This window comes from Strix aluco, chromosome 4 (assembly GCF_031877795.1).
Source record: "Strix aluco isolate bStrAlu1 chromosome 4, bStrAlu1.hap1, whole genome shotgun sequence".
In the NCBI taxonomy this organism is placed as follows: Eukaryota; Metazoa; Chordata; class Aves; order Strigiformes; family Strigidae; genus Strix; species Strix aluco.
In genome coordinates this window covers 26,096,838-26,110,380 of record NC_133934.1, presented here as the reverse complement: position 1 = coordinate 26,110,380, position 13,543 = coordinate 26,096,838, and the positions used below count along the sequence as shown (strand labels likewise).

The 13,543-nt window shown below is 35.3% G+C and overlaps 1 protein-coding gene across 7 annotated transcripts in view; it reads right to left on the bottom strand.

Annotated features, from left to right (window-relative positions):
- KLHL5 (kelch like family member 5) overlaps window positions 1-13,543 on the bottom strand; it is a 66,779-nt gene that overhangs the window by 16,788 nt on the left and 36,448 nt on the right. For all 7 annotated transcript variants that reach the window (XM_074822346.1, XM_074822349.1, XM_074822348.1 and 4 more), the window contains 3 exons: window positions 11,731-11,867; window positions 11,082-11,278; window positions 3,298-3,510 (listed from right to left, as the gene is read on the bottom strand). In XM_074822346.1, the coding sequence (XP_074678447.1) occupies window positions 3,298-3,510; window positions 11,082-11,278; window positions 11,731-11,867 (547 nt within the window). The remainder of the gene's footprint in view (window positions 1-3,297; window positions 3,511-11,081; window positions 11,279-11,730; window positions 11,868-13,543) is intronic.

The window sequence follows — 13,543 nt, the reverse complement described above, 5'->3', positions numbered from 1 at the left end:
TATTAAGTTTAAAGATTCTGGAGTCTTTCGTGCTCCATGTTTGTCAGACTACAGGAAAAATATATTAGCAGGTTGAGTGTCCCAACTGTAATTATTAGAAGTCTAGACAACAGGCATTTTTCTGAGCTGCAAGACATGGCCTGAGTAACAGAGAAAAAAAGCAAGTGAAGTGCCCCACTGGGACTTGGGCAGTTGTCAGAACAATAAGGAAAAGGCAAATCCCTCTAAACTGCCAAAATCCAAACACTTTGTGAATATTTGAAATATGAGTCCACAAACCAGAATGAGATGCCATTGTTGAGTGTTGACAGCCAACTGATAACAGGTATAAAATCGCTGTGAAATTAGCAATTAGGAGTACTAAAGGGACTTGTTATGAAATAGCTGTCCATAATATGGTGTGCATATACCTGGATCAAAGCTGCCTTAGAACTGCAAAGTGGCAAACATGACATTCATGGTTCCAGAAGAGATACAGGTAAGTACAGACTGCTAAGCCTGAACATCTCTGTATCAGGCAAGTCAACAGAAACTATGACAGAAAACATAATTAACATACACAGAGAATAAAAAAAAACCTTCAAAGCCCTTTACCATCAACTTTTCAGAAGACTGAGCTTGAGTTTTTCAGTATTTCTCTAACTGGCTAATCATCCAATTCTATTTAAAATAGCAACTCAAAACATTCTTACATGAATTAGCAGGAGGGAACTTAATTTTAATTCTTTACTTTCAGTACTTCCCATTGTTTCTTCTCTTGACCCAAAGCCCCACTTACCACTTGTATCACTTCACACGGACACTCTGTGACTATAAAACAGCAAACTAAAAGCTGTCTTTAAACTGTCAGCATGCAATGCTATAAAATTGCACTTTTTTTTTTTAATAAATCAGTTACTACTGTCCTAAATTGGACACTCTCATAGTTGCATGCATGAAAATTAAGGCTTGTACACAACATGACCAATTCTTACCTCCAATACAGTTTTCTGATATACAAACAGCATTTAATATTTAAAGCAACACCATGTGTGCATATATAAGTTTTGCAGCAAGATGCAACCTACATTTTCTCGAGTTTCTAACCCACTCAACCTATAAAGAAGTTTTTGCATAGCACAGAGTTTCAATCTCTGAAAGCAACTTCATCTCAGTTAAAAAGAAATGCAATCTAAGATTGTTTTAGTACCCAAAAACCTGCAGGCTCTTGAAAGTAAGCCTACTGCATTGCAGTTTTCTGTGAATATTCTTCACTCAAAGAACTTGGAATGGCCTTACTTAAATGAAAGCCGATTTTTTCCAAGTTTTATTATTTACATAGCTCCTTGTACTAAAAGCATTTATAACTGAGCAGTTACAAATGATGTGTTAGCATGAAATTACAGTCTTTGGAAACCTGATGAAGAGACAGGTAGTGCAGATACTTACGTACTAAGAATTTCTGTCTAAAAGGAAGCGGAACCATCTTGTAACTCAGAAGTTGCTTAATCATCTTTTTCACTGATTTATCAGAGATGGAATACTTGCCACCTTACAGCTTAAGCAGCTGACAAATATTCATCTTTAGCCTTTGTAAGAGCAAAAAGAGACCTACAAATATTTAGGACACTGCTTGCATTAACCAAAGAGATGCCAGAATGCCATGTACAAAGAAAGAGATGCATAAAAACACAACCAATAAAACTGACAACTCATGACAATTTTTTGTTTCCAGTACTACAGTTTTACAGTACTTCCCAAAGTTGGGTTTTTTTTAGTGTATGAATCTAATACTCTTTGCATCTCTGCTTGCAGTGTTATTGATTTCAGCAAGTTGTTCAATTTTTTTAATTTCATTTCTTTCAAATAGCTTTAACCCTTCAACTGTAAAATTGGAAACCTTTTCATTATGTTATGTTTGCTGTCAGATTGCCTTAAGTCCTGTGATCATGAAGCAAAACATGATTCTGAAAACGTTAAGACTGTTTTGGGTACTTCAAACTAATTTAATCAATGCACTAATTGCTGCAATATTAAAACCACAGCTTTAACACTTTAATTTGTTAAAGTAACAAAAAGGCAATGGAAAAATATTGTATTAGAAATGTAAGTATATATTTGGAGAAGACATGAAAAATTAAAGATAAAATAGTAAGTGAAATATGATTGCTTTTGTGTTTCATTCTGCAATTTTCCTAGTCGGTTACTGAGTGGACATAATTTGATTTTCAGTACATATTTCTTGGATAAATTCTGTACTTTCAGTTTCTAAAGATGTTTCAATTACAGTCAATTAAGTAAAAGGAATACAGCAGTGCTTACTTAGTTATCAGTTAATTAAATGCTCAACAAAAGAATGATTTCCTCCAGGTCAACTGGCTTACACTGTATAAAGTTTCTAGAAAAAGTGAATTACAAAGTCAAGGCCACAACTGAGAAAATCCTGCCATAGCATATATAATAATCAGTATGGAAATATTAATACTAAAATGCTTGCTAGTAAATCTTACTATCCAGCAAGAGGATACCAGGTAATACACAGAATGCTGTGTATGTGATTTATTGCTATGAATGAATCAAATTCAGTTTCTGCTGTGTTAATGAATTCTACTTATTATGCAGGTTGTATTTCTAGCACAAGAGAAGAAAAAAAAATCAAACCTAGTTTACATGCATGTTATCAGATAACAAATACAATGCTACACATGACACTAACAAGAGTAGTCATTCTTACAGGACTAGGAAAACTGTAATTCACAACTATTTAAACTCAGCTCAAGTCTTCCTCAGCATTGTGTGTAATGTCCAAGAAGGAGAAAAAGTATTGATTGGGAAGAACAAAAAGTACCCAAAAATGGTTTATCAAAAGTTAAGAGTAGAAAAATCACTCCAAATAATTTATTCAAATTGTATTTCCTAAATCTCAAGGATAGCTATAATTACATGAAGGAAATGTAATGATCCAAATAAACTCTGCAAGTTCCGTAACGAAGAAATTTAAGAAGGACACACCTTCTAGTGACAAATATATCCTTGATAAGCATTTTTCTAGGCAACAGAAGTGATTTTTTCCTAGCAGCTCCACCCCTTCTTGTGCCCCAACTGATCTCAGGTTAGGAACAGAATACGCTGCACTTTACAAACAAACACAAACTATCATGCCTATACAACATGCTAAGTCCTTATATGCAGCTCTAAGAATCCAAATCATTAAGAGTCCTGAAGCTTTTATGATTTGTCACTATCAATATATCGATGCTGTAGACATTATGCCCATTGTAACCATGGTATAAATTAGAGAGGAACTGAACAATTTACTTGTGGAGCAAGCAGAGGCAGTCTAATGTAAGCCAGGAGTTTACTGAGATCTTTCCTTCTCTGTTCCAAATCATGTCGAACCCATGTAAGTAGTGCATTCAGTATAGTTTCTTCATTAGGAATATTCATGTCATCACTTGCTAAAAGCTTTGCAATTTCAGTGGCTGGCAATAATAGAAATTCCTGGTTTCTAATTACTTCCATGAAGTTTTCCTGAAAAAGAAAAGGTTTTTTTTTTTAAACACAGGTGACATTTTATGGAACTCCTACTATATCTTCCCCTATTTTCCCTCCCTTCACACCATCTCTCAGTTGTGCCAGTAAATACCACTGGAGAATTGACCTAGGATTAAAAAAAAAAGTAAAATAAAAAGGTACTGAGTTATTTTGACCCCTGATCATTTCCCCAATTCTATCATTCAGTCCCACAAACAGATGTGCTGAAACAACTGAGGGGAAAGTGTATAGACAGAAATGAGCAATGGGTTGTGGGGGTTACTATCTTGGCACTGTAAATTGAAGAAATACTTTCTGAAGTATAGTTTAAAAAAAAAAAGGTGCAATTTGTTCCTGTTGACAATGTGTAATACAATGCAAGATGTATTTATAATTTATAGCTGTCAAGCAAAGAGCAGAACATGCTACAACTACTGGGCACATTTAACTGTTTTCATTACTGCTAGATTATACTATGGCATTAAATTTTCAGAGGAAATAAACAACACTAACAATTTTATTATTGATTTTAAATGGGTTATTTTAAGTTTATTATTTTGTAGGTTTTATACAGCTGATCTGATTGACTGGGGAGCAAAACATACAAAGAATCCACAATATTATACACACCTTGCTTTATTAACAATATTTACTTTGATAGGATTCAATTTTCTAACTTTCATCCTGTCATTTCCAGCAACAAATCCTTATTTCAAAATAGGAAAGTCACAATATGTAACATTTCCACCACTGATATCCTATTACTTCATAATACTAGGACTTGCAGAATATTCTGTAAGGATTCTCATGAATTTAGGCAGAAATAGCAGAAAAGTATGTAGAAACACAACCAGCACTGAACTTACAGTGAGAAACCTGAATGTAACAGAAAAAGCTAAGATCATGTCTATCCTTTTTCCCCATACACCTTTACAAGGAAGCAAAGTAAAATGAAAGCAGTCTATGAATCGCAACATGTTCTTATATTTTGTTAGCTCAAAACCCAGTTAACCTCATACTCCAAACTAAGAGTAACTTCAAGACAATGAAACAGTATTACAATCAATTTCGTAAACACACTATTGATCACTAGATAGGTAGCCAACAGGATGCTGGTTTTGCTCTGCCATCACACGTACCTCCAAAACACCTGGAGGATAAAGTGCATTAGATCCATAGACAGGGAAGTCTAACTGGGCCTAATATCAAAATTAGCCTTACTTAGTATCTTGTTTAACGATTTAAAAAGAAAGAACTGCACACTAGTGAAAAAACTCTGGATTAGAAACACATACATGTTGGGGAAAAAAAATAGGATTTTTAGGTCAACAAACCAAGGAGAAACTTGGGAGCAGAAGCAGGACCTGCACTGCAAAACAGGTATTTAGCATATAAAAGGGCAACATACAGTACAGTTAGGCATTGCATATGCAAAGGACATGATGATAACAAAGTGAAAAAGGTAACATTTCTTCCTTTTTATTGCTTAGTCTAATAATTTCAAAGTTATACCTCAGTACTCCAAAAAATATTAACTAATTCAAGAATGCTGAGCAAAGAGGAAAAAACTAATAAGGAGTAAACCACTCCACCTTACATGAAAGCCACATATACATAAAATTGCTGCAAGATGTCTAAGGGGAAAGATCAAAGTGACTCCACAGGTAACTTTGGAGTTAAAATTAGGAAAAGAATTGGAAGTGTTATCTGTGCACACAACTGTATTCCTGGATAGAATTTGGAAATTAAAATTTTACATTTAATATCTGAAAAGCTTTCCTACTAGAGAGATCCAATCTGCTACACAAAAGTAGTACTTCCAAGTGAAAACTGTAGTAGATTAGAAGGGAGATAGAACTGTCTTTTCCTCTTTAATTCGCTTAACACACTGTATTACAAAATGAAAGTTAAGAAAATGAGCAAACACAGGAATTAAAAACAGTGAAAGGAGTGTACCAATATTCAGCAGCACTACACATGCACTGACTGTTGCTTAATTTACTCTGATATCCAATGCTTAGGAGTAAAACTGAATCTGAAAAACTACCCAAATTATTTCCAGAGTTTCAACATGCAGTTCACAGAAATTCAGATTCTGTTGAGTTCATTTTTTCCACTGCTGTTTTTCTGTTGATTCTCTGTCCTAGAGATTATGCAAGATGGAGCTGTGCTTTTAGTTTTTCTGAATAAACAGGCAGCGAGCACTGACAAAGAGAAAAAGTCAACACTTTAACACTTACTACCTTAAACTTTCCATATTGTCTATCCGGATCACAGGAAGAGGAAGGGGAAAGCACCTGCATGGAAAGTTTCCTTTGTCTCTGAAGGCAACGACAAGCTGATCTTGAGTAAGTCAGTCAGGGATCCTCTTTGGAAAGCTTTTTTCCAACTGGATGTCATCACTTCAACAGCTGTTGTGTGTAAAAAGCCTGATTTTTCCTTCTTGTTGCTTGCAGACAATTGCTTTCTGATGGGAACAAGTTCAGCTTCCTCTTACTCCCATTCTATTTTTAAAGCAGAGATTCCTTTTGAGCACAGTATCAAAGCATTCCACTGGGAATACAGCCACTTTTTGGCCTATGTCTGGGTTTTTTTATAATCAGAATCTGACAATTCCTCTTCCTCTACAGACAGAGATTCTGAAGACAAAAAGGAGGAGCCAGTGTATCTCCTAGCATTCTTAACCTCCTCATTAGCCTTTTCTTTCCTTCTTCTTATGGGAACTCTCTGTGGAAGAACAGGATATTTCAGAGAACAAATGGTCTGCAGTTTCAGTCCCTTGCTTTCTGGTCCTGAAAGTAAAATAAAAGTTTCCCACCCCCAAAATTAGCTCCTCAAAGAGCTTGGAAACTTTATCAAATGAGGTGCATGAGGTTTATGTATTAGCTAAATCAGGGACGTGCAGTACCCGTGCTCAATGCTGTGCATTGCTCATTCACATCATAACATTATATTCACCCTTCAGCAACTGCAGAGTGAATAATACTGATATTCTTAACCACAGGTCTGCCTTGGACTTGATACAGAGCAAAAAATATTAGGAGCACATAAAAGATAAGACCTCGTGATGTTTATTTCTAAGTGGTACTTAATCCCCACAGTGGGATCCAGTGAGATGATTAGTCTCCCCTACACTGTGTCAGAGAGATGAGAGCCTCGGGAGCATCAGAACACCTGCAGGCTGAGAAAGATGGTACAGTGCCATGGCCCAACAAGCAGCAATAACCAGAGGGCTCTGTTTAAACTCTGAAGCTGGGCAACTGAAAAGTGAGACGTGCTTGACTCACAGGATCTGAATGAGAACAAACAGGGAATGTAATTTTGTCTACTGGCTGCTTCAGTCTGCTGGTCAGCTGAGGTAAGAATTCACTAAGAACTGAGCTATCTGAACTTCTGGTAAACTATTAATAGTCAGATAGACGTCAGATAGCAGCTACCTTACTTGTAGTCAGCTTTAACTGCTGCGTTAAGCAATAAATCAACCTAATGCTTTCCGTGTACCCAGGGTTTGTTTAGAGTACAACTATTGTAGCTTGACTCCTTTCTGCATAGTTTCTGGATTCCAAAACAGGCTGGGCAGCATGCAGAAACCCATTTAGCCTTGCCAAGGCAGTACTGATCTGTTGCGCTAGGCAGAACTTAGGAAACTTGAAAGACAGAAATATCTTGGGTTTTCGCAGGTGAAAGGAAGTAAATGAGTATTTCCAAGTCAGATTATTATTGAGCAGGATATTTTGGATTGAAATATCAGATGCAAGAATATAAAATCCTTGTGATAGTCACTAACACAATCTTTGGGTCTGGCTGTTTGTGGACAAAACAGCACTGAAATTTCTCTCCTTTTGATGCTCCCCCCTATCGAAACTGTCCTGGCTGTTGCAAGAAAAAAGACAAATTAGGCCTCTTTGATTCCTCCTCCCAGATCATAAACTCCATGTTGCAGTGATTTTTTTGTTATCCAACTCCTGCCTTACAGGAGAAAGCAAGTATCCTATGTCTATCCTTCTGAAAAATCCCTAGCTTCTATGCTTGGCCTCAATCTGTTACTCTATCCTCTCTAAGTTTTTCTTCTTATAAACAGCCATTGGCTGTGCTCAGAAATCATGCAAACTCCAAATTAACTTGATCTGAATCTTGTAACATTATCATTGCTCACATAGTTCTGAAGACTTCTGATGAAAACCAAAATGTCTTTTCACTCTGCTTTAAGCATGGAAAGCTAAGCAACAAAGATTACAAAGCTATCTACACAGGGATTGACTCAGACACTATCACGTATAAAGTTTAGAATGTCTGCTTTTTCTTTTTTGGTTGTAATTAAAATCTGGCTACTGAAGAAGCTACTGACACTTACCTAAGAACACCTCACTACTCAGCACAGGTATTTCACATTCTGGAAATAACACAGGCTAGCTTTTCCTCATCTGCCCTTTGGTTTGCTGTTTAGCAGAAGAGGAGCTATTGGCTTTCATTCACGGTACTTATCAACTGCTTCAAACAAACAAGATGACAAAAGGGGTGTTTCTTTTGACTTTGTGAAGACAGTAAGAAAAATGCACAGAAGGCATTTTGTGCAAAAAGGCTTTATGAATTACAGTGAACAGATACACTACTGGCTAGCCTAACAGAACTCCTAAATCTATAATTGTATGACCCCAATACTACATAAACTACAACAGGATAATCTTTGCACAAAAGATACCTTCACCCAGATACATCTCATGATTCTGTCTATTTTAAAACCCTGATGCATAAAAGTCAGAATTGCTTTTTATACAGCATTAAATCCATTACTGATCACTTCAGTTTATTTCACGTTTCACTTAATGCATCCTGAGGCTTTTTCAAACTTTAGTTTGCAATGTCAAAAATTGACCTGTTTTGATAACCTTAGAAATTACTCTCCTCTGAAAAAACAACTTATCAACTGTCAACACAGTAAGCAATAAAGTAATGCAGCACTTAAATCCTTTTAGCATGACATACATCTACATCTTTAATATGAAGTGCAGCATTCAAATCCTTCTTTTTAATCACACTGTATTATGCAATTAAAGTCACGGCCTAAAATCATGCTAGGGCCTTCCAATGACACTATTGAACATTACTCAGAGCAGGTCTGTTAACAGAGGCAGACCTACCGGGGTAACTCACTGATTGCTCCTTCAGTTTAACCAAATGCTTGTTTAATCTGAATTTCTTGTCTTCATGTAAAGAACTATTTTAATGAAGCAGGTAAGATGATTATCAAATTATAGCATGTGTCATAAAACCCTTTAAAACTGAGAAGTTGTTTTAATTGCAGGAAAACAGTTACATGGCAATTTTTTTTTTTCTGTGAAAAGAAAAACTCATAGAAAATAACATATAAAAATTAAAATTTAAGTATTTTAGATTATTCATTACCTTCTACTTCAAGTGCTTTAAAAGAACCAAAATTATACAGAAAAGCCAGAATTATATACTATACTCAGTGTAATTCCCCATTGTTCTATGCTGCCCACTGCAGCATAAAATTAATTCATTGTTTTAACAAACAGAATTTCCAGGTACTACAGGTGCACTTAACCCTTATGGTCTAATACTTCTTAATGGAAAGAGCATCAAGTGGCTAGCACTTACAACTGTTGAACATTTTCTTTTTTTCAAACAGCTTTCAAACAGCTTTTAAACAAATTAAATTACTTGGGGATTTATTTTAATTGAAGATTCAATTGGACTATACATTTCTATGCAGTTTCCATAGCAACATTCATTTCAAACTAAAGAAGCTGCTTCTCTATTACTCATTATTACTAAAATTCAATTTCATGTCTCTGTTGGAACTAAACAACACTAAAAGAGGCCTTGGGAAGAAACCATCTAGCACAACTAATTAGTTTTGAAAATGGCTTTTTAAAATCCACCTAATTTAAATTTCATCCACATCGAAGCCTTAAAAGCAACAATTGCCACTGAGGTAAACAATGGCCAAAAGGCATACAACTATTTTCCTGTGGTCTGAACAAAAGATAGGTGCTATAAAAGAATGGCTTTTAGGAAGTTCACAGCCCCTTTCTGCCACAAGTCATGAATTGCCAGTCAAAACAGTAAGACTATAATCCCTAGAATTCATCTTTAAAGATGCCTTAGTCTAACATTTTTTACCGTTCTGATCTTGGCAGTCCACTTATAAGGGACATGACAATAGCACAGACTAAAATACATGCTTATTCTGAAAAAGAACAAATACATCAGAGGAGGGAGGTTCTCTTTTTGCATACTTTTTGTATTGCTGTCTCACTCAACATTAATTCTAATATTCCTCAAAGGCATAAGCTACGTTTATCTTTACTGTTTCTTCTGTCTACTTCATTGCAGTCTCCTTATTTTTGTTTGAGCAATAATGAAGATCAATAGAAACATGTAAGTTACAATTATTTAATGACCTGTTTTGGTAAATTTCAGCATGTACATGACTTCAAACAGATCAGAGATCCACTCACTGAGGAAGAACATTGTATCATATAAAAAAAAAAAAAGAGAGCTATTTTAAACTGTTATACATAGTAAATGAAGTTATTTCAAACCAAGAAGAAATAATTAAAACAAAAGTTTTTAAACCAGGAAAAGTTAAGGTGGCAAGAGGAAAAGCCATGGATTTCTAACACTAATTACAAGATAGATATTACACCTCTTGGATCTAAGCCAATAGCTTAACAGCAATGCAATGCATGCCACAGAAGCAAATGAAGTACTATCTTCATTCCCACATCTCTTATGCAGTATCTACATGCCTTCATTCAGGTCCCAAGAGCTTATACAGACAAAATTTCATCAAGAAGAGAAAAATGCCTCACAAAACCGCAAAGAACAGATGAACTGACTTGCCTCAGAGATAATTCTCCTGCCTTCTTCTGCTGATAACATTACTAAAATACACTTGTGAGAAGAAAAAGAATAACATTTTACATTAAAATAAGACTATTAAGATGAAGTTTAATTAAGTTGGCAGGTCAGTCTTTCTATAAATTAACTCTGAAAATATCATTGGCAAATTTGTATTTAGTCACATATTGCCTAACCTAAGATTAAACTGTGTGATGCCATCCTGACATCCCCTTACTAAGAAATTAAGGATAATGCAGAATCTACATTGATGAATGCCCACATTCATACCCCAAGTATAACTTAGAACCGGATTATTCCAGCTCATAACAAAACAAGAATTCTATAGTTTCACTTAGTAATGTGTTATTTTGGACTAGATGATGTCAGCTTGCCCACTGTTAAGTTTGTAGTTTTTGACTGACAGAAATAAGAACAAGCTTTTGAATTATTTTATTAAAAGCATATCACACAATCCCATTACTGTTACAGGGAACCACTAATGCTTGCTTATTTTCTTCCAATTCTAAACCAGCAACTTTATAGTTATTTTGTAATTTCTCATCACGGGAACGTATGTGTATTCTTGCTTGGAAAATGATCAAGGCTTTCCGAGGGAAAAACATTCGTATTTTATTCAGGAAAACATTCTGTATTTTCCTTACTAAATAAAGTGGATGATACTTAAAATAACAACATACCATAGTATAATTGTGAGCCACCTTGTGCAAGTCAGTGCAACCCTGCGCATCAGCGAAAGATCGGATTCCAAGGCAATTGGACGGGTGAAGCTGCTTCATCAGAAATTTACAGCATGCTTCTACAACCTGAGAGAGCTGAAGAAGGCAAGCTGTAGACAACAGGCACTCAATGTTATCTTCTTTTAATTCAAGGCGACCTAGTAACATTAAAAAGGAGACCACATTAGTTTGCTCTTATCATTTGTTAAATTCCCTAAAACTAAGAGGCAACAGAATTATTTACAGATTATATGACAGAATATAAGGCTTTGCAAACATCACCCTCAGCAATAGATAACCAGCTCTTCAAAATTAGTACCTATAATGATACAAGGAAAGGGAATCCTAGTAAAATTCCTTTTTTTGTCAGTCATGATACATTTAAAATATTCACATAATTTGTTAACTAACTGAATATAGTATTATCAGAGAAACTATATCCTACCAGGTTGCCTCAGGTAATGGCAATGATGATTTCTTTTTATTCATTTATAAGGAATTAAATAATGTGAATAGTAATTTCTAAAGAGCATTTGAAAACTAGTAATGGAATAGAATGCTCACAGGAGTACAATTCCTTACATGAAATTCCCATTTTCATTCTAATTACCTGTATATGCATATTGAACCAGAGCCCACAATGCATTTGGCTCCACACCTTCCATCTTGATTTCTTCCTGTCTTGCTTCCCTTACGTCATTAGTGAACATTGCCGCAAAGTAGTCCGAAACAGAGGAGAGAACCAACCTGAGAATATCACGGAGGAGAAAAGGAGACACACAAAAAGGAAAAGTAAAAAAACTTAGTCAACATGATGTTTTTTAATTTATGATTCATTACATTGCCCTTTGTAGAAACACTGTATTGAGAAAAACATTTTAAAAATTGACAAACTGCTCCATGCTCTAGTTCCCTTCTATGAATAATGAAGTACTGTTACTAAATCTACATTTGCTGCTGAAGTAAATGAATTACCCTTTCAAAGCTCAATGACTTTTAATAGCCAACACAGAAACAACCTACAAAAACCACATAAATTGGAAATAAATATACATTATGGAAATTAAAAAAAATTGAATTGACTTCCATTTATATTATGTCAGTTACTTTTTTAAATGTGAAAGAATGACTTACTAGCCCTTTTCAAGTGCTTTAAAATGCTTTTATTCTTGGTGCACACATATGCATTCATTTACTAATACTGACAACAGAACTAGGCACAGTAAACATGGACATGGTACAGAGTAATCTCTTTTTGTGGGTATGTAATTAGTCTTTTGTTAACAATTCTGAGTATTTTAAGATACTAAGTAAACACGTGCACAACAGACATTTCTTTGGATTACTGAGAGTAAAACACTGAGTGCATATAACAATGCCACTCCACAAAATGTGCAATTTTGATGTCTCAGTATTTGTTCACAGGACTAGGATGAAAGAGAAAGGAAATCATGCGGAACAGGAATATTCAACCCATAGTTCTGTTGTATGAATCCTACAATAACCATGAGGTCTGTTGGTTTCTTCCTTAAGAGACCTCCAGGAACAGCCTCGTGGTTTCGATCAATTTTTGTGCTGCAGTAGTTCACTGTTGCCTTGCTCACAGGGAGTTCCAATATAAATACACTTACACATGTACTGAGCTATACAAACAGCAAGCCCAAGAATCAAACCCACTGGAAATACAATAAACAGTCCATCTGCATACATTCAGTGAATCTAATACTTCATGAAATGTCAGTTTATTCTGTGCTGAATCATGATATTGGCTTGTTAAGATGACAGAGGTCAGGAACCACAAAACGGAGTAAAATTGACTGAAAAGGTGAGCACCAGTGCTTAGGAGTAAGTCTAAACATGTATTAATGGGGAGAATTTGCAGGTATATACACAAAGTCATGAACTACAAAGAACTGTCTCTTAATTAACTGTGAAGTAATAAATTGTTGACTAATTTCAACTACTTTTTTCTTGCTGATTTTCTGACCATTGACCATTTGGTCAGGCCTACAGTAGGGTAATCCTTTTCTTCTACTTGCTAAGGCAACAGAGTTGGGTTAAGAGAGTACGGGAAAAGATTAATTTTATTTTAACGTCTTAATGATGTAATGAGAAACAAAGTTCTGTTCTTTTAAAGAACATACTGTTCTTGAAATACGAGATTTATTCTGTGGCTGACTCACAGAGAAAAAAGAACATTCTGCCAAGGTAGCGCCCAGGCATCACTTCTAGGCATTTTAACTTCAGGTTTAATGGCACCTGCAGGTGAATGAAAATACTGCCTCAAGTTTAGTGAAATTAGTGAGTACATTCATAAAAGCATTTCTGCAACTGCTTTTGATGCTAGAATGAGATGACAAAATGTGTACAAAATAGGGGTTCTCATCAGAAGGGAAAGTGTGTAGATGGACAGATTTGAGTAA